This window comes from Muscardinus avellanarius, assembly GCF_963383645.1.
Source record: "Muscardinus avellanarius genome assembly, chromosome: X".
NCBI classification, from domain to species: Eukaryota; Metazoa; Chordata; class Mammalia; order Rodentia; family Gliridae; genus Muscardinus; species Muscardinus avellanarius.
Genome location: NC_137792.1, coordinates 51121348 through 51143877, shown reverse-complemented (window position 1 = coordinate 51143877; position 22530 = coordinate 51121348). Strand labels below are relative to the sequence as shown.

The 22530-nt window shown below is 48.3% G+C and overlaps 1 protein-coding gene across 5 annotated transcripts in view; it reads right to left on the bottom strand.

Moving 5' to 3' along the window:
* Window positions 1-18497, bottom strand: part of PDZD4 (PDZ domain containing 4) — a gene marked incomplete at both ends in the record, with an annotated part of 37653 nt that extends 19156 nt beyond the window's left edge. For 4 of the 5 annotated variants that reach the window (XM_080719138.1, XM_080719139.1, XM_080719140.1 and 1 more), the window contains one exon: window positions 18438-18497. In XM_080719138.1, coding sequence (XP_080575264.1) covers window positions 18438-18497 — 60 coding nt within the window. Of the gene's footprint in view, window positions 1-17449; window positions 17492-18437 lie in introns of those variants that run through there. The other variant, XM_080719142.1, reaches the window with a different exon arrangement.
* Between the last annotated feature and the right edge of the window lie 4033 nt (window positions 18498-22530).

The window sequence follows — 22530 nt, the reverse complement described above, 5'->3', positions numbered from 1 at the left end:
TGCTGGGATAACAGGCTTGCACCACAACACCTGGCCAGTTTGTGAGGGAGGCTGTTTGTTTGTTTGTTTGTTTGTTTTGTTTTGTTTGGTGGTACCGGAGATTGAACCCAGGGGCATTCTACCTCCAAGGTACATCTCCAGTCCTTTTTTTTTTTTTGGTGGTACTGGGGTTCCTGGAAACCCTTCTACCTCCGGGCTACACTCCCAGACCTATTTTGTATATTTTTATTTGGAAACAGGGTCTCTTAAGCCAGCGCGGCTGGCTTTGAACCTGTGCGATCGATCTTCCTGTCTCCGCCTCCCAAGCGTGGGGATTACAAGCGTGCACAACCACGCCTGGCTCCAGTCCTATTTTTAAAAATTTATTTTGAAACAAGGCCTCACTAAGTTGCAGAGGGCCTCACTAAGTAGTTGAGGCTGGCTGCGAACCTGCAATCCTCCTATCTCAGCTTCCTAAGTACTGAGATTACAAGCGTGCACTACTACGCCTGGCTCAGTTTGTGTTTTAAAGTAGAATGATGCTGGGCTGGGGGACAAAGACAGGGAGGGCTATAAAATGACAACCAAGGAGCACATGGAAAGATGTTCAACATCACCAATCATTGAGGAAATTGAATTCCACACCACAATGAGATCCCATAGATGGTTAGGAAAAGAACAAGTGTCAGTGGAAACACCGAAACCCTCACCCATTGCGGGTGGGAAAGTAAAATGATGGCATTGCTGTGGGAAAAGTCTGGCAGTTCCTTAAAAGGCTAAATTTATGCCCGGCGTGGTGGTGTATGCTTGTAATACCAGGATTTTGCAAACTGAGACAGGAGGATCGCAGATTCAAGGCCAGCCTCATCAACTTAGCAAGACCCTGTTTCCAAAAATAAAATAAAATAAGGCTGGGAGTAAAGCTCAGAGGTAGAATGCCCCTGAGTTCATGCCCCAGATCCTGAAAAAGAAACAAAAGAAGGTTAAACATAGAGTTTATGTATATACCCTGAAACTCCAAAAGAACCAAAAACAGACATTCAAGCAAAAATGTGTACACAAATGTTCATAGCAGCACTATTCATCACAGCCGAGACTGGGAAGCAACACAAATCTCCACCAACAGATGACTGGATCCACATAATGTGGCCCATACACGTAGAAGAGCATTATTCAGCCATGAGAACATACATGCTACAACATGGATGGAGCTTGAAAATGCTCTACGTAAGAGAAAGGAGGCTGACCCAAAGGCCACGCACTGCAGAGTGATAGTTGCCAGGAGCTGGAGGAAAGGAAATAGGGAGTGACCATTTAATGAGAGGGGGGAGGGAGGGGTGTGTGTGTGTGTGTGTGTGTGTGTGTGTGTGTGTGTATTTGGACTTGGTATTGACCCCAGTAGCATTCCACCTCTGAGCCACACCCCCAGCCCTATCTAATTTTGAATCAGGGTCTTACTAAGTTGCTGAAGCTGTCCTGGAACCTGTGATTCTCCTGTCTTGGCATCCCAAGTACTGAGATTACAGGTATCCCACACCCAGAGGTCTGAGTTCCCTTTTCCAGTGATAAAACTAAAGAGTGTTCTGAACTAGATAGTAGTGATGGCCACAAGACACCGTGAATGGATGAAATGTCACTAAAAGTAAATTTTGTTATATATAATTTACCACAATAAAAATATAAAACTGCTAGCCAGGCATGTTGGTGCACGCTTGTAATCACAGTATTCGGGAGGCTGGGGACTGAGACCAGAGGATCGCGGTTCATGGACCACCTCAGCCACTTAGTGAAGCCCTCTGCAACTTAGTGAGACCTTGTTTCAAAATAAAAATACAAGGCTGAGACAAGAGGACTGCGCAGGTTCGAAGCCAGCCTCAGCTACTTAGTGAGGCTCTTAGCAATTTAGACCCTGTTTCCAAATAAAATATAAAATAAGCCAGGAGTCGTGGTGCACGCTTGTTATCCCAGCATTCGGGAGGCTGAGACAGGAGGATCGTGGTTCGTGGACAGCCTCACCTACTTAGTGAGGCCCTCTGCAACTCAGTGAGACCTGGTTTCAAAATAAAGAATAAAAACTAGGGCAGGGGTGTAGCTCAGAGGTCGAATTACCCTGGGTTCCATCCCCAGACCTGCAAAAAAACCATCCCAGACCCCCCCCCAAAAAAAAACTGCTGCCCAGGCCCACAAAAAAAAAACAAAAAAACAAAAAACAAAACAAAACAAAACAAAAAAAACTGCTGCCCAGTGATGCCCTTACGGAAGAAAGGGAGATTGAGAAGGGGAGACTCCAGGGTGAGGCAGAAATGGGAAATGGGCATGTTTTATTCATTGCACAATTTTCATCTATAGCTTGTACTTAGACCTGCAGACATCTCCAGTGCCCCATTCCACCTCTGCCTGCCCAAATCCAAGCCACCAATGGAGTGTCCTGTGACCATTGTTGTTGAATTCAAGTAGGAATGCTTTTTTATTTAAAGTCATAATGATATTAGCTGGAGAATGAGTGTGTACAGGACCCCTGGGCCATGACAATGAGTGAGTGAGGAGACCAGAGCTTGAAGTCAGTGAGAGAGGGAAGTCGAGGGAGACGCTGCCTGGGAGGTGGGGGGCCAAGATGGAGAACGAACCTCTGGATCTGTTGGGGGAGGCACTACGTGGGATGGGGGCGGGGAACAAAGGCAGGTGAGAAAGCTTCTCTGGTATAGACAGAGCTTTGGAAGCTTTGGCAGAGAATGGGGCGGGGCAGCCCCTGAGAGACTTCAGGGTGGGGTCTGAATGGCGAAGAGGATCAAGAGAGGGAAAAGGCAAGAAAGCCAGGGCACCGAGGCATTGACGAGGGGGAGCAGGAGGGTGACGGGGACTAAGGGCCAGGAGCATCCGGCGGGGTCACCAATGTCTGGGGATTGGCCCCGCTAGGCGCGACGCCGGGAGCGGTGGCAGGCCCCGCCTCCTGGGCGCCGAGCCGCAGACAAAGAGCGCGCGGCGCGAGGCGGGCGCTGCCGCTCCCGGCGCGGTACTGGTCGGCTGGCAAGCCCGTGAATGGACCATCGGCGGCAAACGATGTCGCGCTTGACCCCAGCGCCGCTCTGGGCTCTGCTCTAGGGACGCTCCACACCCACGGACGCCGAAGAATTGCGAGAGGAGGGGTGAAGGAAGACAAAAAGAAAACAAACAAAAAAACCCAAACAGCCCGCCCAGAGTAGCCCTGCACTGCCTGCAGGAAAGGTCTTAATCTGTCATGCAAGGGATAGGTGGCGACACAAGCCAACCCTCCATACCCCACTTGCAGGTCAGGAGACTGAGGAACCTGAAGCTGCCCTCTGCCTGGGGGTCCCCGAGCCCCCATCGACCAGCAGGTCGGCACTCGATTCTACCCTCAGAGGATCCAGGCTCTTGGGGTGGGCAAACCCTCAGAGGGGAAAAGAGAGTCCAGAGGACCCCACACTGCGCCCTGGCACTCCTGGCTTTTCAGCGCTCCAACAAAAGTTCTCATTCATGCTTTGCCGACTCTAAAATTTTGAAAATTGCCAACCCAGAGGGATGCTGGAACATCTGCATGTGTCTTTTAAAAGCCCAAATCTCCCCAGAGGGCATATTCTAGCACACCTGTTCTTGGGCTTTTTATAGTCACACATTTGTAGAAGCCTTGGAAAGCAGGCCAGTACTCCCATTTCCTTGAAAGCACGACACCCTTAGAAATCCTTATCGTGGAATATACCACAGATACAATGGGTCACTTCCAAATAGCGCCTGTTGTGTCACTAAAGCCATATAGCTTCTCTTTTGATCCAGAAGCCAATTGATGAGGCAGGTGATGAGGCTCTCTCCTCCTCCCTCCTGCCCCCACTGTCCCCTGTCCACTGTTGGGGATGTTCAGTTTGATCACATCATCAAGGTGTTAGCTGCAGAACTCTCCCTTGTATAGTGTACTTTTTCTTCCTAGTTCACAAGTAATTTGGGATAATGCTTTGAGACCTTGTGAGCATCCTGTTCCCTCCCCACACACAAACTTCCACATCTAATGGTTTTACCATCCAGTGAGGATCCTTGCATAAATCATCCCATTGGTGGCTGTAAAGTGCCTGAATTCCTAACAATACTAGCAGGAAGAGGAGTACACCCCACCCACATCTGACCACCATGCCTAGTCACAGCTGCCTGGCCAAAACACATCATCCTCTCCTCCCCATTTAACTTCGTACCAACCCTTTCTGCCCAGGGCCAGACGATTGGGAAGGAACAGCATCTTCAAGGCGTTCTCAGTAGTTGGGGGCAGGGGTGCCCACAAAGCTAGCTGCCTGGATGTTGGTAGGAGTGTGGGCAGTGGGAAAAGAGAATGGAAGAAAGGTCATGTCCCTTGAAGCCCCACTTAGGCAACGTCCCCTGAAAGTCCTGATTTCCTGATTTAATAAGTCTTTGGTAAGGATTTATTTGTTAAAAACAAAATGAAGCTGGGCGTGGTAGCACACACTTGTAATCCTAGTACTTAGGAGGCTGAGACAGGAGGATCACAGGTTCAAAGCCAACCTCGGCAACTTAGTGAGGCTCTCAGCAACCTAGTGAGACCCTGTTTCCAAATAAGAAATAAAATCAGGCTGGGGGGTATAGCTTTGTAGTAGACTGCTCCTGGCTTCAATCCCTAACTCCCTCCTCCCTCCCCAAAAAAGAAATGAAACAAAACCCTCACTTCCCCAGTGATGTCGATGTAATTTGGGACTCCACTGATTTACCAAGTTCCTACAGAAGTTCTTTGTAACAGCAGCCTCAAACCCCCCACACACTCTGGCCCTTACAAGAAATGAAGAATTCCAGAGCCCACCAAGGACAGAACAGTGACAACATGTATTTTAACAAGGGCCTGAGGTAGAGGGAGGACTCTGTCCTAGAGAGTACCGCCCACGCCAAAGCTGCTGAGTGTCCTGAGTGGTGCTAGTCCAATGTCCTCTGAGGTCCCTCTCACCCCCCCTTTTGGTGCCTGAGGTTGAACCCAGAGGTATTCTACCTTTGATTTATACCCCTTTTATCTAACTCCAGTACTTGGGAGGCTGAGATAGGAGGATTGCAAGTTTGAGGACAGCCTCAGCAAGTACTGCGATTCAGAGGACCTATGAGACCCTGTTTCAAAAACAAAAGTAAAAGAAAGTGCTGGGGGTATAGCTCAGAGGTAGAATGTCTCTGGTTTCATCCCCAGTACAAGGGAAAGGAAAGGAAAGGAAAGGAAGAAAGGAAGAAAGAAAGAAAGAAAGAAAGAAAGAAAGAAAGAAAGAAAGAAAGAAAGAAGAAAAGAAAAGAAATATGGTCTTGCTAAGATGCCAAGAGACCCTACTAAGTTACTGAGGCTGGCCATGAATCTACAGTCCTCCTGTCTCAGTCTAAGTACTGGGGTTCCATGTGTGTGCCACCCAACGTGGCTTCTTCCCTCTTTCCAGAGGACACCGGAACCCTGCCTTAGACGCACACAGAAAATTGGAATGCCCCCACATCACATGTTAGCCAACCAATTCCTGAAGTCATCATCAAAGTCAACTTTCCATGGAAGAAAACTTGACTAGTATGGAAGGCCCTGGGTTCAATCCCTACCACTGCAAAAAAAAAAAAAAAAGGTGTGTGTGTGTGTGTGTGTGTGTGTGTGTGTGTGTGCGAGATGGAACCTAGGGGCATTCTACCTCCAAACTACACCCCTAGACCTTTTGTTCCTTTTCTTGCAGTACACTGCCAGCCCTATTTTTTATTTATTTTATTTTATTTTATTTTTTTTTGCGGTACTGGGGATGGAACCCAGGGGCATTCTACCACGGAGCTGCAACCGCCCAGTCCTATTTTTATTCTTTATTTTGAAACAGGGTTTCACTAAGTTGCAGAGGGCCTCACAAATTGCTGAGGCTGGCCACGAACCTGAGATCCTTCTTTCTTAGTCTCCCAAGTACTGGGATTATAAGGGTGTGCTACCACGTCCAGCTAAGATTAGCCTTTCAGTGTAGCTTTCCCAATTCCGTGAATTGGCCACTTACAGCACATCCTCCACCACCTGAAGAGCAGCCAGCTGGCCAAGGGCACTCCCTGTCTAGCAACAATCAGAATATTAGCTGCAAAGTGTTTTTCATTAGTGAGCAGGTATGAGAGACAGACCATACAATGAAAGGGAAGACAGCTAGGTGAGTCCCAGAGCCTGTGCTAATAGTTAAGTGTGTCTCTGGTGCTGTCCCTGTCCTTCTCCTAACCCCGCACAGCACAATTCCTCACAATGTGGATGCCTTCTCCTGTGTTGTTTCTTACTTTTTTTTTACATTAGAGAGACTCTCAGGATAATATGGGACAGTCTTCTGGCACTGGGCATTAACCAGGACATGTTCATCTGTAATCTGCACCCTTAACGACCCAAGCGAAATGAGCTGATAGCAGCAAACCCATTCTCTACCCAGTGAGTTCCCAGGGGACCCAGAGCAGACTGGGAAGTGTTGCCAGGCACGTGTAATTTGCTCTTCTTGGCACAACCACCCTAGGCAAATGCTCTTTTCACTTCCACTGAACAGGCAGAGAAACTGAGGCACTGAGCTCTTTGTTGACTTGCCCCTGGTCCCACATCTCGTGGTGAGGGCAGAGCCACAGCTGGAACGGAGCTGGAGCTGCCTCCATTCCTATAGCCACAGCTAAGTGAAGTATTAGGAAGGAAAGAACAAAGAGCACCCAGACTCCCTCAGGTCCCCGCACTGAGCTCACACACTATTTTTCCCTTTGGAGTGAGCATGTGGTTCTCAGTCTTAATGCTTTACTGGAATATAGTTGCCACAGTACACATACTGCGTAGAGTTTGTAAGGTTTCATATCACATCTACATACAGTGAAACCATCACCATGTCCATGCCTACATGCCCTTCTGTCCCTGCAACCACTAATGTGCTTTCTGTCCCCAAAGAATTTTCTCTTTCTTTCTTTCTTTCTTTCTTTCTTTCTTTCTTTTATTCTTTCTTTTTTTTTTTTTTTGGCGGTACTGGGGATGGAACCTAGGGGCATTATACCTCCAAGCTACATCCCCAGCCCTAGTTTTTAGTCTATTTATTTATTTATTTATTTATTTATTTGGTGGCACTGGGGATGGAACCCTTCTACCTCCAGGCTACACTCCCAGACCTATTTTATATTTTATTTGGAAACAGGGTCTCTTAAGCCAGCAAGGCTGGCTTCAAACCTGCATGATCCTCCTGTCTCTGCCTCCCAAGCTTGGGTATTACAAACGTGCACCACCATCCCGGCATAGTCTTTTTATTTTTGAAACAGGGTTTCACTGAGTTATGAAAGTCCTCGCTAAATAGCTCAAGATGTCTGCAAAACGCGATCCTCCAGTCTCCACCTCCTGAATGCTGGGATTACAAACATGCGCCACCATGACTGGCTAAGATTTTTATTTCAATGGATCAGGCAATCCTCAAAACTCCAAGATAAGGAAGAGACATTTGAAAGTCTTAAGACGGTGGCACAATGCTGGGTGAACCTGTCCAGAAGATGCCTGTCAGAATTCTGTGCCCCCCTCACCAGGCATAGCGGCATGTGCCTATAACCCCAGTCCTTGGGAGGCTGAGACAGGAGGATCATAGGTTCCAGGCCAGCCTCAGCAATTTAGGAAGACCCTATTTCAAAATAAAACATAAAATAGGGCTAGAAGTATAGCTTAGAGGTAGAATGAGCCTGGGTTCAATTTTCAATCTCAATACCCCCCCCAAAAAAAATTCAATGCCCCCCTCTCCACTCACGCCTTCCATGGCAACTTCATTTCCATCCAGAAAAGATACGGAGTGTAGTGCACAGCCTGACCCAAATCCCTGAGCTGGGTTGGGGGCCACATGTCCTGTGCCAGATCCTTAGCACCAAGGACAGTGGCTGCAACAGCAAGGGCTCAACAAGTAGGTGGTAAAGGAGTGAAGCTTGGGAGCCTATGCAAGGGTTGTCCTGAGGTAGAGAGAAGGAGACCGGTGGCCCTGATTCAACTGGCCCAGAAGTCCCACTGGGCACCTTACTGGAAGGAATTCATGGAATACAGTGGTTAATAAATATTAACCGAGTATCTCCACATTTCTGATGGAGTCAGAGAAGGGGATACCAAGTTTAGTAAGAACAGGCTGGCAAGGGAAAGACTAAGAGGCAGAGAGGTCAGTAGCATGTGGGACATGACAGGTGTGTCAAGGTGGCTGGCAGAGAGGATGAATGGAGTGGCAAGCAGAGGCACCAGGCAAAGCTCTGGAGAAGGGCTTTGTAGCTTGGCCAGGTGCACACTACTTCCTATCTTTTCTCCTTTGGTAACCTGGCCACTTCCTTTTCCTAAATCAACATGCAGTAAATAGTTCCCCTTTTCCAGGGCAGCCCTAGATTTTGCCAAGCATGTAACCTCCTGCCTCCCTCCCCTTCTTGTTCAGTTAAGTGTGCTAGGAGGCTACTGCTGGAAGAATAGAAATGGGTTGGAAGTTCTGAAAGGGCCAGTGACAGAGCATGTCAGTAGAATAAAGGAACAAAGACATGAAAATCCCAACAAACAATCATGATAAAAGCACTCAACAAATTAGGAACAGAAAGAAACTTCAACTTGATAGCATCAACAAAAAAGCCTCCCCTTGATGGGCTGTGATGCCGATCCTAATCCTTGGCAATCCCAGTACATGTGATCTCTGTGATCCTCTAAGAGAATTACAGGTTCAGGAGGAGCTTCAACAACTTAGTGAGGCTCTTAGCAATTCAACAAGACTCCATTTCAAAATAAAAATAATAAAAAGGGAGTTTGCCGGGTGTGGTGGAACATACATTTTGTGTGTGTGTGTGTGTGTGTGTGTGTGTGTGTGGTACTGAGGGTGGAACCCAGGGGCTTTTCTATCTCTGGGCTATATACTCCCAGACCTATTTTATACTTTATTTGGAAACAGGGTCTTACTAAGTAGATGAGGCTGGCTTCAAACCTGTGCAATCCTCCTGTCTCAGCCTCCCAAGCACTGAGATCACAAGTGTGTGCCACCACTCCAGGCTGGAACACACTTTTAATCCCAGCATTTGGGAGGCTGAGATAGGAGGATTGCGGTTCGCGGGCAGACTCAGTTACTTAGTGAGGCCCTTTGTAACTCAGTGAGACCCTGCTTCAAAAAATAAAGAATAGCCAGGCATGGTGGCACACGCTTGTAACCCCAGCATTTGGGAGACTGAGACAGGAGGATCCAGGTTCAGAGCCAGCCTCAGCTATTTAGTGAGGCCCTTTGCAACTCAGTGAAACCCTGTTTCAAAATAAAGAATAAAAAGTAGGGCTGGGGGTGTCACTTGCAGGTAGAATGCCCCTGGGTTATATCCCCAGTACTGCAAAAAATAAAAAATAAAATAAAGAATACAAAATAGGGCTGGGGTATAGCTCAAAGGTAGAATGCCCCTGTGTTCCATCCTCAGTACTGAAAAAATAATAAAATAATAAAAATAAATAATAATAATAATAATAATAATAATAGGGCTCGGGGTGGAGCTAAGAGGTAGAATTCTCCTGGGTTCAATTCCCAGTACTCCCCTTTGCACACACACACGCATAAAATCAACTGTGTTTCTATACAGTAGCAGTGAGAAAACCAAAACTGAAATAAAGGAAATTTCACTTAAAATAGCATCATAAAGAATAAAATAACTCAACCAGGCGTGGTGGTGCATGCTTGTAATCCCAGCATTTGGGAGGCTAAAACAGGAGGACCAAGTTTCAAGGGCAGCCTCAGTTACTTAGTGAGGCCCTTTGCAACTCAGTGAGACCCTGTTTCAAAATAAAGAATAAAAAAAATACTGTTGGGGGTGTTGCTTGGTGGTAGAATGTCCCTGGGTTCCATTTCCAGTACCGCAAAAAAAAAAGAATAAAATAACTCAAATAATTTAACAAAAGAAGTACAAAATATCATTGAAAGAAAATGAAGAAGCCGGGTGTGGTGGCGCACACTTGTAATCCTAATAATTGGGAGACTGAGACAGGAGGATCACAAGTTCACACCAGCCTCAGCAACTTGTGAGGCCCTCTGCAACTTAGTGAGACCCTGTTTCAAAATAAAGAATAAAATAGGGCTCGGGGGTGTAGCTAAGAGGTAGAATGCCCCTGGGCTGGTTCAATCCCCAATACTGCCCAAAAAAAAAGGACACTGAGGTGGGCATAGTGGTGCACACTTGTAATTCCAGTTCTTGGCAGGCTGAGACAGGAGGATCCCGGGTTTGAGGATAGCCTCAGCAAATAGTGAGACTTTCATCAACCTAGTGAGAACGTTTCAAAATAAGAATTAAACAGGGTTGGGGGTGTAGCTCGGAGGTAGAAAGTCCCTGTGTTCAATTCCCAGTATCACCAAAAAGAAAGGAAGGAAGGAAGGAAGGAAGGAAGGAAATAGGGATACCTATAAATGGAAAGACACTCCATGTTCATAGGCAGCACTCCCAAAATTGATCCATACATGCAATACAATCTGTCAAATCCAACTGCTTTATTTTCAGAAATTGACAAGCTGATCCAGAAATTTACATGGAAACTGGAGGGACCCAGCACATAGCCAAATGATCTTGAAAAAGAAGTACAGCTGGGCATGGTGGTGCACGCTTGTAATCCCAGTCCTTGGAAGGCTGAGACAGTATGATTGCAGGATGTAGGACAGTCTTAGCAAGTATTGAAACTCTTATCAACCTAGTGAGAGCCTGCTTCAAAATAAAAATAAAATAGGGCTGGGGGTGTAGCTCAGAGGTAGAATGCCCCTGGATTCCATCCATCCCCAGTACCACAAAAAAGAAAAAAAAAAAGAAGACGTACAAAGTTGGAAGGACTCATACTTCCTGATTTCAAAACTTCCTACCAATGCTCCACTAATCAGAACAAAGTAGTAATAACGTAAAACATTTCCCCAAAGCAGGCATGCAAATGGCCAATAACCTCAAGAAAAAATGTTCCACATCATTTAGCCAACCAGAAATGTAAATCAAAACCACAATAAGAAGACAGGTGTGGTGGCGCACGCTTGTAATCCCAGTACTTGGGAGGCTGAGACAGGAGGGTCACAGTTCGAGGACAGTCTCAGCTACTACTTAGTGAGGCCCTCTGTAACTCAGTGAGACCCTGTTTCAAACTAAAGAATACAAAATAGGGCTGGGGAAGCCGGGTGTGGTGGTGCACACTTATAATCCCAGCGTTAGGAAGGCTGAGATGGGAGGATCGTGGTTCACGGACAGCCTCAGCTATTTAGTGAGGCCCTCCACAATTTAGTGAGACCCTGTTTCAAAATAAAGAATTAAAAAAAATAGGGCAGGGGGTGTAGTTTGGAAGTCGAATTCTCCTGGATTTCATCCCCAGACCCACAAATAAATAAATAAATAAATAAATAAATAAATAAATAAATAAATAAATAAGGCTGGGGGTATAGCTCCCAGTACCACAAAAAAGGGGGGGGGGCTAGAGCTATAGCTCAGTGGCAATGCTCTCAAGTGCAACAACAAAACAAAACAAGGAGATGCCACTTCCAAAAAATAACAAGTATTGGCAGGCAGGTGGAGAAATGAGAACCATTGTTTGCTACCGGTGGTAATATAAATGGCATAGCCATTGCAGAAAAATGACAGAGAATTACCATATGATCTATCAATTCCATTTTTAGGTATGTAAAAGAATTGGAAGCAGTGACTCAAATACGTACCTGTCCATTACTCAAAACAACCAAAAGGTGGAAGCAACTCAAATGCCCATGAACTGCTAAATATTATGTGGTATATCATGCAATGGAATATTTGGCCATGAAAGGAAATTTACTGATCCATGCTGTGACATGGACCAACCTGAAACACATTATAAATGAAGAAGCCAGACACAAAAGGTCATATATTGTGTGGCTTCATTTCTATGAAATGCCCAGAACAGCCAAATCTGCTGAGGCTATATATTTCTCTGGCCCATATTTTCCCTTGAATGTGTATTTACTTCCTGAGGTAGTCTGCAGTCTTGCATTCTTCCTGGAATGTGTAGCTGCTTTCCTAAAGAAATCTGTCTGTGTCTCTGAAAGAAAAATAAATCCACAAAGTAGATTAATGGAAGCCGGGAGTGCTGGTCCATGTTTGTAACCCTAGTATTTGGGAGGCTGAGACAGGAGAATCGCAGGTTTGCATCCAGCCTCACCTACTTAGTGAGGCCCTCTACAACTTAGTGAGACCCTATTTCCAAATAAAGAATAAAAAAATAGGGCTGGGGTGTAGCTTGGAGGTAGAATGACCCTGGACTCCATCCCCAGGTATCACACACACACAAAAGGTAGATTAATGTTTGTCACAGGCTGGAATGTTGGGAGGGGGGATGGGTACAAGATTTTTTTTTCTTTTTTGGCACTGGGGATAAACCCAGAGGCATTCTACCTCTGAGCTACACCCCATCCCTATTTTTATTTTTATTTATTTTCATTTATTTTCTTGTGTGTATGGTACTATGGATCGAACTCAGGGCATTCTACCTCTGAGCTACACCCCTAGTTCTATTTTATTTTTATTATTTATTTATTTATTTTATTCTATTTTATTTTATTTTATTTTTTGTGGTACTGGGAGTGGAACCAGACCTATTTTCTACCTCCCAGACCTATTTTCTATTTTATTTGGAAACAGGGTCTCACTAAGTTGTTGAGAGCCTCACTCAGTAGCTGAGGCTGGCTTCAAAGCTGTGTGATCCTCCTGTTTCAGCCTCCCAAGCGTGGGCCACCATGCCCGGCCTTTATTTTTCTTTTAGTTTGTTCGTTTTTTTTGCAGATCTGAGGATGGAACCCAGGGGCATTCGATGACTTCTGAGCTACACCCCACCCCTAAATTTTTTGTGTGTGGGTCTGGGGATGGAACCCAGAGGCATTTGGCCTCTGAGCTATACCCCCTGCCCTATTTTTTATTCTTTATTTTGAAACATGGTCTCACTGAGTTGCAGAGGGCCTCACTAAGTAGCTGAGGCTGTCCGCGAACCACAATCCTCCTCTCTCAGCCTCTCAAATGCTGGGATTACAAGCATGTGCCACCACACCCGGCTTTATTTTTATTTTGAAAAAAGGTCGAGCTGGGCGTAGTGGTGCACACTTGTAATCCCAGCATTCGGGAGGCTGAAACAGGAGGATCGCAGTTTGTGGACATCTTCAGCTACTTAATGAGGCTCTTTGAAACTCAGTGAGACCCTGTTTAAAAAATAAAGAATAGCCGGGCGTAGTGGTGAACGCTTGTAATCCCACCCCCCACCTACCCCCCACCCCCACCCCCGCTTGGGAGGTAGAGACAGGAGGATCGCGCAGGTTCAAAGCCAGCCTTGCTGGTTTAAGAGACCCTGTTTCCAAATAAAATATAAAATAGGTCTGGGGAGTGTAGCCTGGAGGTAGAAGGATTCCATCCCCAGTACCACCAAAAAATAAAAATAAAAATAAAAATAGAATAAAAAATAGGGCAGGGGGTGTAACTCGGAGGTCGAATGTCCCTGCGTTCCATCCCCAGACCTGCAAAAAAAGAAAAAGAAAAAAGGTCTTGCTAGGTTAATGAGAGTCTCACTATTTGCTGAGGCTGTCCTCAAATCTGCAATCCTCCTGTCTCTGCCTCCAAGTACTAGGGTAACAAGCATGTGCCACAATGCCCGGTATTTATTTATTTGTTTATTTGTTTGTTTATTTATTTATTTATTTAGTAGTAGTGGGGACTGAACCCAGCGGCCTTTTACCTCAGAGCTACACCCCCAGACCTATTTTATTTTTTATTTTGAAACAGGGTCTAAGTTGTGGAGGGCCTCACTAAGTGGCAGAGGTCGGCTTTTATCTGTATTTTGAAACAGGGTCTCGCTAGGTTGCTGAGAGTCTCGCTACTTGCTGAGGCTGTCCTCGAACCTGCGATCCACCTGTCTTAGCTTCCCAACTACTACTGAGTTTACAAGTATGTGCCGGTTTATTTTTGTTTTGAAACAGGGTCTCACTAGGTTACTGAGACTGTCCTTGAACCGGCAGTCTGTCTCAGCCTCCTAAATACTGAGATTACAGGTGTGTGTCACCACGAATAACGGTACCATGGACCTTCGAACCAACAAAAGGCAGCCCTTCCTCAAGGTTTCTAGTTGTTTCTCTTACTGTCTTCATGCAACAAGAAGATGGTCTGTGGGAGCTTAGGGGGTAGTGGAAGTTGAACCCAGGGACATTCTACCTCTGAGCTATACCCCCACTCCTATTTTATTTTTTTCTTATTTTGAAGCAGGGTTTCACTAAGTTGAGGAAGGCCTCACTTCTAAATTGCTGGGGTTGGCCACAAACCTGCAATCCTCCTGTCTCAGCCTCCTAGTACTGGGATTACAGGTGAGCACCACCACACCCTTCGGATTTTACTATTTTTTGTTCAAGCTTCTTTTATTTTCTCTTAATTTTAAAGAATGGTTCTAAACAATACAACGGTTGAAATAATACTATAAATTCCAATTCCAAACTCAAAACATGTGTGGGGGAGGGACACAGTGGGGAGGACACCAAGAGCTATATGCGTGTGTGTGTGTGTGTGTATGTGTGTGTGTGTATGTATGTATTATATATAATATATATGTGTGTATATGTGTGTGTGTGTTACTGGAGGTGGAACCCAGGGGCTTTTCTACCTCTGGGCTATACTCCTAGACCTACTTTCTATTTTATTTGGAAACAGGGTCTCACTAAGTTGCTGAGAGCCTCACTAAGTAGCTGAGGCTGGCTTTGAACCTGCAAAATCCTCCTATCTCAGCCTCCCAAGTTCTGGGATTACAAGCGTACACCACCACACCCAACTTGTTATGCATATATTTTTCTAATACTTTGTACCCCAATGCAAAATTACAATGCACCAAATAAAACCAAAAAACAAACAAGCAAAAACAGAAACAGTAAAAGGGCTGAGAGTATAGCTCAGAGGTAGAATGACCCTGAGTCCAATCCCCAGTACCAAAAAAAAAAAAATTGTAATCTTTTTTGGGGGCACTGAGCATTGAACCCAGAGGCATTCTACCTCCAAGCTACACCCTCGAGTCTTATTTTATTTATTTATTTTACTTTTGGTCCTGGGGATTTGGCCCAGAAGCATTCTAGCCTGATTTTATTTCTTATTTGGAAATGGTCTCACTAGTCAGGCATGGTGGCCTGTGCTTGTAATCTCAGCCTTTGGGAGGCTGAGACAGGAGGATCACGGTTTGCGGACAGCCTCAGCTACTTAATGAGGCCCTTTGCAACTCAGTGAGACCCTGTTTCAAAATGAAGAATAAAAAATAGGGCTGAGGGTAACGCTCGAATGTAGAATGCCCCTGGGTTTCATCCCCGGTATCGAAAAATAAAATGGTCTCACTAGTTTGCTGGAAGGCCTTGCTAAATTGCTGAGACTGGCTCGAACCTGTGATCCTCCTGTCTCCCAAGTACTGGGATTACAAGTGTGTGTCACCACGCCCAGCTTTTATTTTTATTTTTATTTATTTGGGGAGGGGAATGAAACCCAGGGGCAGTTGACCTCCGAGCTACACCCCCTGCCCTATTTTTTATTCTTTATTTTTGAAACAGGGTCTCACTAAGTTGCAGAGGGCCTAAGTAGCTAAGGCTGTCCGCAAACCGTGATCCTCCGGTCTCAGCCTCCCAAATGCTGGGATTACAAGTGTGCGCCACCACGCCCGGCTTTTATTTTTGTTTTGAAACAGAGTCTCTCTAAGTTGATGAGCGTCTCACTAGTTGTTAAGGCTGTTCTCAAACCTGCAATCCTTTTGTCTCAGACTCCTAAGTACTGGGATTAGAAGCCTGTGCCACCATGCCCAGTTCATAACAGTCTTAAATGGAAAAAAAATAAGCCAGGTGTGGTGGGAGGCTGAGACAGGAGGATCACTGGTATGTGGCCATACTCCAGACTCAGCAACTTGTAAGGCCCTCCTCAACTTTCAGCTGGGGGTGTAGTTCGGAGGTAGAATGCCTTGGAATTCAATCCCCAGTATCATACACACACACACACACACACACACACACACACACACACCCCACACAAAGGTAAAATGGTTCTGCTTTTAAAGCCATCCCATCGTCGGACGTGGCAGCGTATGCTTGTAATCCCCACACTTGGGAGGCGGAGACAGGAGGATCGCGCAGGTTTGAAGCCAGCCATGCTGGCTTAAGAGACCCTGTTTCCAAATACAAATATAAAAAATAGGTCTGGGAATGTAACCTGGAGGTAGAAGGGCTTCCAGGAACCCCAGTACCACCAAAAAAAAAAAAAGAAAGAAAGAAAAGAAAAAGAAAAAGAAAAAGAAAAAGAAAGAAAGAAAGAAAGAAAGAAGAAAAAGAGTAAAACCATCCCATCTCCAAAGTGAAGGCATGCGTCTCGACTTTCATAGGAGCTTTAAAGGGGGCAGCGTCCCCTGGGAGCTCATTAGTGGTGACCACGGCCACCAAGACAGAATGTTGAGGTGACTGGTCTGCAATAGTCCTCCTCCTGGTGGGCCACCTTGCCAAGGGCAAGTCCCTTCCATGAAAGAGAAGGATGGGGAACATGTGCTGTTGTTCCCCTCTCCCTCTTTTTGTGGCATTGGGGATTGAGCCCGGGGAGAATTCTTCCCCTAAGCTATGGAGTCTCCCAAGTGCTGGGACTACAGGCATGCACCACCACACCTGGCCAGGACTCTCGTAAGGAAACTCTCATCCAGGGGTTATCTCAGCCCTCTTCTCCATTGGAACCTCTCTGAAAGCAGTCCTGGTGGGACCTGTGATGGCCTTCTGAGACTGCCATGGGGAGCCCATTTCAGGCCTGAAGCGCAGCTCATATTGCCCTCTCCTTTCCATGAGGTCAACCTTACATAAAGCTCCAAGAAAGTCAAGACAAGGGTGGGTTGGAACCACTTGCCATTTCATGAGCCAGATTCCAGAAAAGAAAGGATTCCAGAAAAGGAAGCAATGAAGATGGGATCCTGAGTTCCCATCAACCAGCAGAACCCACCTCCCACCTGAAGTCAGAATCTGCGATCCTACAGAAGGCCCACTAAGTGCCAACCTGGCTCATTCCAGACACTGGGGAAACCTTAATGGCCAGAGATTTCCAAACAGTGGCAACAAGAGCAGAGGAGAAACGCCTGGAGTACAGAAGAAGGAAGAAGGTGGAGAGCAGCATGGGAGGGAGAAGCGAGAGCAGTGTGGGCTCACAGAAAAGGGACAAGGAGAGGGGACCAGAAGCGCCATCAGGCTGGGGCCCCTCACCTCTTATTCACGGTGGCCTAAGGAACTAAGCTCACAGCACAAATGCTGAGCCCCCGCCCCACGGCCACCTCAATACCTTGATTCGTTCTGACTGCGCCCCATTTCCTGCCGATGCCTGCAGGGGTTCTCCATTATTTGTCTAGGAGCCTCCAGGTTCTATCCAGTCAACCTTCTCCTGCATGCACCTGCTCCCAAATCCTGAGCAATAAACCCAGGAGCTGAGGCAGGACACACTAAATGCATACCTGTCTGCACTCCCGTCGCTCCTGGGTCCCGACTCCCTCTGACCTTGACCTCCCAGCACTTAGCCCCAGTGGGTCTCAGTTCAGATCATCCCCGACATATTTCTCTAGACACCTCGCAAGGTGCACATAGAAAGCACACAAACGCGGGGCAGGAGAGCCTCCGCGCACACATAGACGGGGCACAGGCACGCACTCACGTAGTCACGCCACGCACAGGCAAAAAAGCCCCGCTTGGGGCTGCGGGGCTGGGCTCCAGGTGCGAGCCCACGGCCCGGTGTCTCTCCGCTCCCAGTGGCTCACCGCCACATCCATGCCCCCCTTCCCCCGCCAAGGCCCAACAGGACTGCGTGTGGTCCAAGCTGCAAAGCGCTGGCCGTGTACCGCCGACCCCAGCAGCGCCCACTGGCTCGAGACGCCCAAGGACCAAAAGCCCACAGTTCACACAGGGCCCGATCCAGCAGTGGGTACAGAAATGGACACCCAGCTCCAGGCTGAACGTCGACGCCCCTTGGGGCTTCTGCTTCTCTGGACCACTGGACCTAGATTCGGCCGTCCCACACATGGTGGGCGCCCAGCCGCTTCTCTGGTTCTGGGTTTAGCCTGAAGAGCAAGTGCCCAGAAAGGAGCCGTTGCTATGCAACCTGCATCCCGCGCCCGGTACACCGCGCCTCCTGGCTGCGGGCCCAGGACGCAAGCGTGCCCTAGCCGGACCAACCCCAACTTCCCATCCTGGGCTGATTTGGACGCAGGACTGGTGTCCCAATCTTCTTCGAGCCCCTAACACCCCACCCCCACCCAGCTTCCCCCCACCATTCGTGGCTGGTTTCCACGGAGTGCCAACACCCAGCAAGCCCAGAATCTGAGGGTGAGGTTGGTTTTTCCTCTCCAAACCCTCCTGCCTCCCACGCAGGCCTTCCCGCGTCCACCTGCCCTCCCCACATGGTCTGACCATTCCCTGGGCGGGCTTTGCCCCTCGACAACCACCTACCTGAAGCATCACTTTGTACTGCTCCTCCGGTTTCTGGACCACGCACATATTACATCCCATGGTGCTGGCCGGTGAGGGAAGGAGGGTGGGAAGGCGAAGACGTCTTTCACTGGCCCGGGCGCGGGACCTCGGGTCCCGGGCCGGGGCCGGGGGCCATATCCTAGAGCGGGGGCGGGCCGCCTAGCGGGGGAGGGGGGCACGCCCCCAAGGAGGGGGCTGCTCCACGCCCCTCGGCTTAACTCTTCGCTGGCCGAGGCCAGGCGCCCGCATGCTCCTTCGCACGGGGCCAGGAGAAAAAGGGCAGCGGGGGATGGGCGGGCGGGCGCGCCGGGCGTTGCTTGGCTACGGCCCCCCAGGAGGCGCGGGGGCGTCAGGGGCCCTGGGCCGAGCGCCTCCCCGCCCACGGGGCCCGCCGCTGCCGCTGCCGCCTGCGGCTCCCGCCCATGGCCGCTGGCCCTGGGAGCCCGGCCTTTGCGCTCGGCGCCGCGGTCGGGCCAGCCAACAGGGGCGGCGGCACGAGGCGACCCCCGCCCGCAGCCAGGCCCGCGCCCGCCCGCGCTCCAGCCGCGCCCGAGAGTCCCCTCTCGAGCCCGCAGCCGGCGATCTCCAGCTCCCGCCTGGAACGACTGGCACGCGCGCGCGCGCCCGCGGCTATAGCGGGGGAGGCATGCGGGGACCGGGCGCACGCGCGCGAGGGAGGGGAGCGCGGCTTAGTAGGGGCGGGAGCGGGTGCGGGAAGCAAGCCGGGGTACCCCCTGGCACCACCCCCACCCTGATCTCGGCATCTGATCCCTAGGTGCTAAGCGGACCTGTAGCCTACGCGGTACCGCTCCCGGAGACTGAGGTCCTATTTAGAGGAGACGCCTCCTCTCCTCCTCGATCCCCTAGAGAGATCGACAGGCCTCCGGGCAAGGGGGACGCAATTTCAGCCCCTTTCCCAGGGACTGAATCTAGCAGCCCGAAAGCCTGTACTCCTCCCTCTGTCTTCTCTTTAATGACCGCTTCCCTCAGTCAACTCAGCCATTCCCTTGCTGTCTCCGAAATGAACACCTTTGTTTAGAGAAAAGAAAAAGAAAAGCGTGGAATTCCATAGATAGTGGGGTGAGCCCTCTGAGCAACCTCACGCCCTCCTCCTGAGCCCAGGACCGGCTGGCCTAGGGCTGCTATCTACTTGCTATCTACTTGCCTACACTCTGATCCACCACCTTAACAGTCCCTCTTTATCTTCTCTCCCACAGCTGGTCTAGTCTTCTTGGACAGGCACGGGGCTTAAAGAGGATTTTTGCCTGGAAAGCAGCAGCCGATTGAGGGCCCTGTTCCCAGGGAGGACTTGGGAGAGGTGTTTCAGCCCATGGTCCCTGGCTGCCAAAGATCCCTTGATTAAACTGCTGCTCACTTCATCTCCAGGTTTAGGAAGGTGAGGGAATCCTTAATTATGCAAGTATGTTTAATTAGCAGTGCTGGGAAGGTTCCTCCAGGTCCCTTCCCTGGACTGAAATCTGGAACTGTGGGTCTTCTTGGAATCTAGAGCTTATGAAGAGTTTCCCAGAGAAGAGAACTTGAGACAAAAGCTGGTATGCAGGTTGCAACCTGCCACCAAGTGTCCAACTAGTCTTGAGGAATAGGTTTCATTGAGACCTCTGCACTGGTCTCTATAGCTGGTGGCAGTAACCAGATCAGCCTTGAAGAGAGAACACCCCTGCTGTTGGGCCCAGACAGAGCCCTCAGCCTTCCCATCATGGCCACTGGTGATAGCCATTCCCTCTGCCCTTTTGCATGCCCCCTGGTTGCCAAGGTGGTGCATGTGTGCATGCGTACATGTGCGCGCGTGCACGCGCGCACACACACACACACACACACACACACACACACACACACACACACCAAGAACACCTGCTTAGGTACCTTTCCCCAAAACTTGCCACTCACCTTCCAATTATATTAACCAAGGCACTTCCCACCACCCCTAGGAGTCCATGGACACCCCTACCCCAGGTCATTTTTCTCTCTCTACAAACAATGGTACTGCTCACTGTGAAGTTTCCCCTCACCAATGTTACTTGAGACCATCTTGGGGCAAGCAGCCTGTTTTCATAGTCCCAACATGAGGTGACCCATGCAGCCACTGGGTCTGAGTGTTTTCCTCTGTCTGTTGCTGACAGGGAGCGAGATCCCCCACCCATGACTCCATACGTGTGAGCTGAGGGGGGAGTGCTGGTGCACTAGAAGTGTTTGGCCCGGGGTTCACATACCATGGACAGTTCCCACCCACATCATTAGATTGGCAGGGTCTTCAGGTTCAAGCAGCACAGCGGCTCACTTAGCAGCTCAGACCTTCTGCAGAGCACATCCTTACTCTGGGCCCCATTCAAAACTGGTTCTCTAAGCAGAGCATGTTGATGCACACTCCTAATTCCAGTATTTGGGAGCCTGAGACAGGAGGATCGAAGATTGAAAGCCAGCCTTAGCAATTTAGCAAGACCTTGTTCCCAAATAAAAAATAAAATAGCCCAGAAGTAGAAGGCCCCTGGATTCCATCCCCAGAACCAACACACACACACACACACACACACACACACACACACACACACACACACACGCCCTGGTTACCCCACATTACTTAGTCAGTTTGGTGATCTCTGCAGCACCATGCCAAATAAATTCCTTTTCTTCCTAAACCAGAGTCAGTTTCTTTCTGCAATTAGAAAATCCTCACAAATCAAATCCAAAGCCCTGGGAGGGTGTGGGGGAGAAAAGACGTCAGGGATCCTCAGAAGATCCAGAGGCAGCTACTTGGACCTGAGCCCAGCAAGAGGGACAGTACAGAGCTGGGCATGGTGGCTCATACTTGAAATCCCAGCATTTGGGAGGCTGAGACAGGAGGATAGCGGTTTGCAGACAGCCTCAGCTACTTAGTGAGGCCCTTTGCAACTCAGTGAGACCCTGTTTCAAATTAAAGAAAAAAAACATGGCTGGGTATGTAGCTCAGAGGTAGAATGCCTCTGGGGAAAAAAAGGACAGTATAGGAAGAGCCCATCCTGCTCAAGACTGTGAGAATATAATTAGATCTTTTCTGTCAAGTAAGTAGCATAACTTAAACTCCATTTTGTAAAACACCATCCTTTTGTAACCCCACAGAAACTTAGATTCCTTTGTAAAACTAGCATCTTTTAAGAAATTGCAAGTGTCAACCCCTCCCCCCTCATCCTCTCTAGCTGACTGGGAAAACAGTGAAGCTGTAACTCCTACCAATAGGAGTCCCGCACAGAAGCTTTGCATCAGGGATGCAAAACCCACCCCCACCGGTTCTTTGTCATGCCAGGCATGCTCTCTTATACCTCAGAGCACCCCTCTTTTTTGAGGTACTGGAGATGGAACCCAGGGGGTATTCTACACCCTCAGCCCTTCTTCTTCTTCTTCTTCTTCCTCCTCCTCCTCTTCTCCTTCTCCTCCTTCTTCTTCTTCTCCTTCTCCTTCTTCTTCTGTGGTACTGGGGATGGAACCTAGGGCATTCTACCTCCAATTGATACTCCCAGCCCTATTTGTTTATTCTTTCTAATTTCTTTCAAAACAGGGTCTCACTCAGTTGCGAAGGGCCTCCTTTAGTAGTTGAGGCTGTCCGGGAACCGCGATCCTCCAGTCTCAGCCTCCTGAATGGTGGGATTATAAGTGTGTACCACCATGCCTGGTTTTTTTAATTTTTATTTTGAAACAGGGTCTCTTAAGTTGCAAAGGGCCTCACTAAGTAGCTGAAGCTGTCTATGAACCGTGATCCTCCTGTCTCAGCCTCCCAAATGCTGAGATTATAAATTTGTGCCACCACGCCCAGCTTGGAAGCACTTTTTTCTGCAAAATAATAATAATAATAATAATAATAATAATAATAATAATTACCTTGCCAAACAATTTTCAAACATGTGCCTTTTTGACACCATGAAAATCTATTTCTAACAAGAGATAGACATGGCTGGGTGGATGCTTCTAATTCCAGCCACTCAGGAAACAGGAGAAATATGTCCAAGCTATACTCCAGCCCTTTTTCTTTTTTGTTTTGAAACAGGGTCTCACTAGATTGCTTAGAGTCTTGCTACAT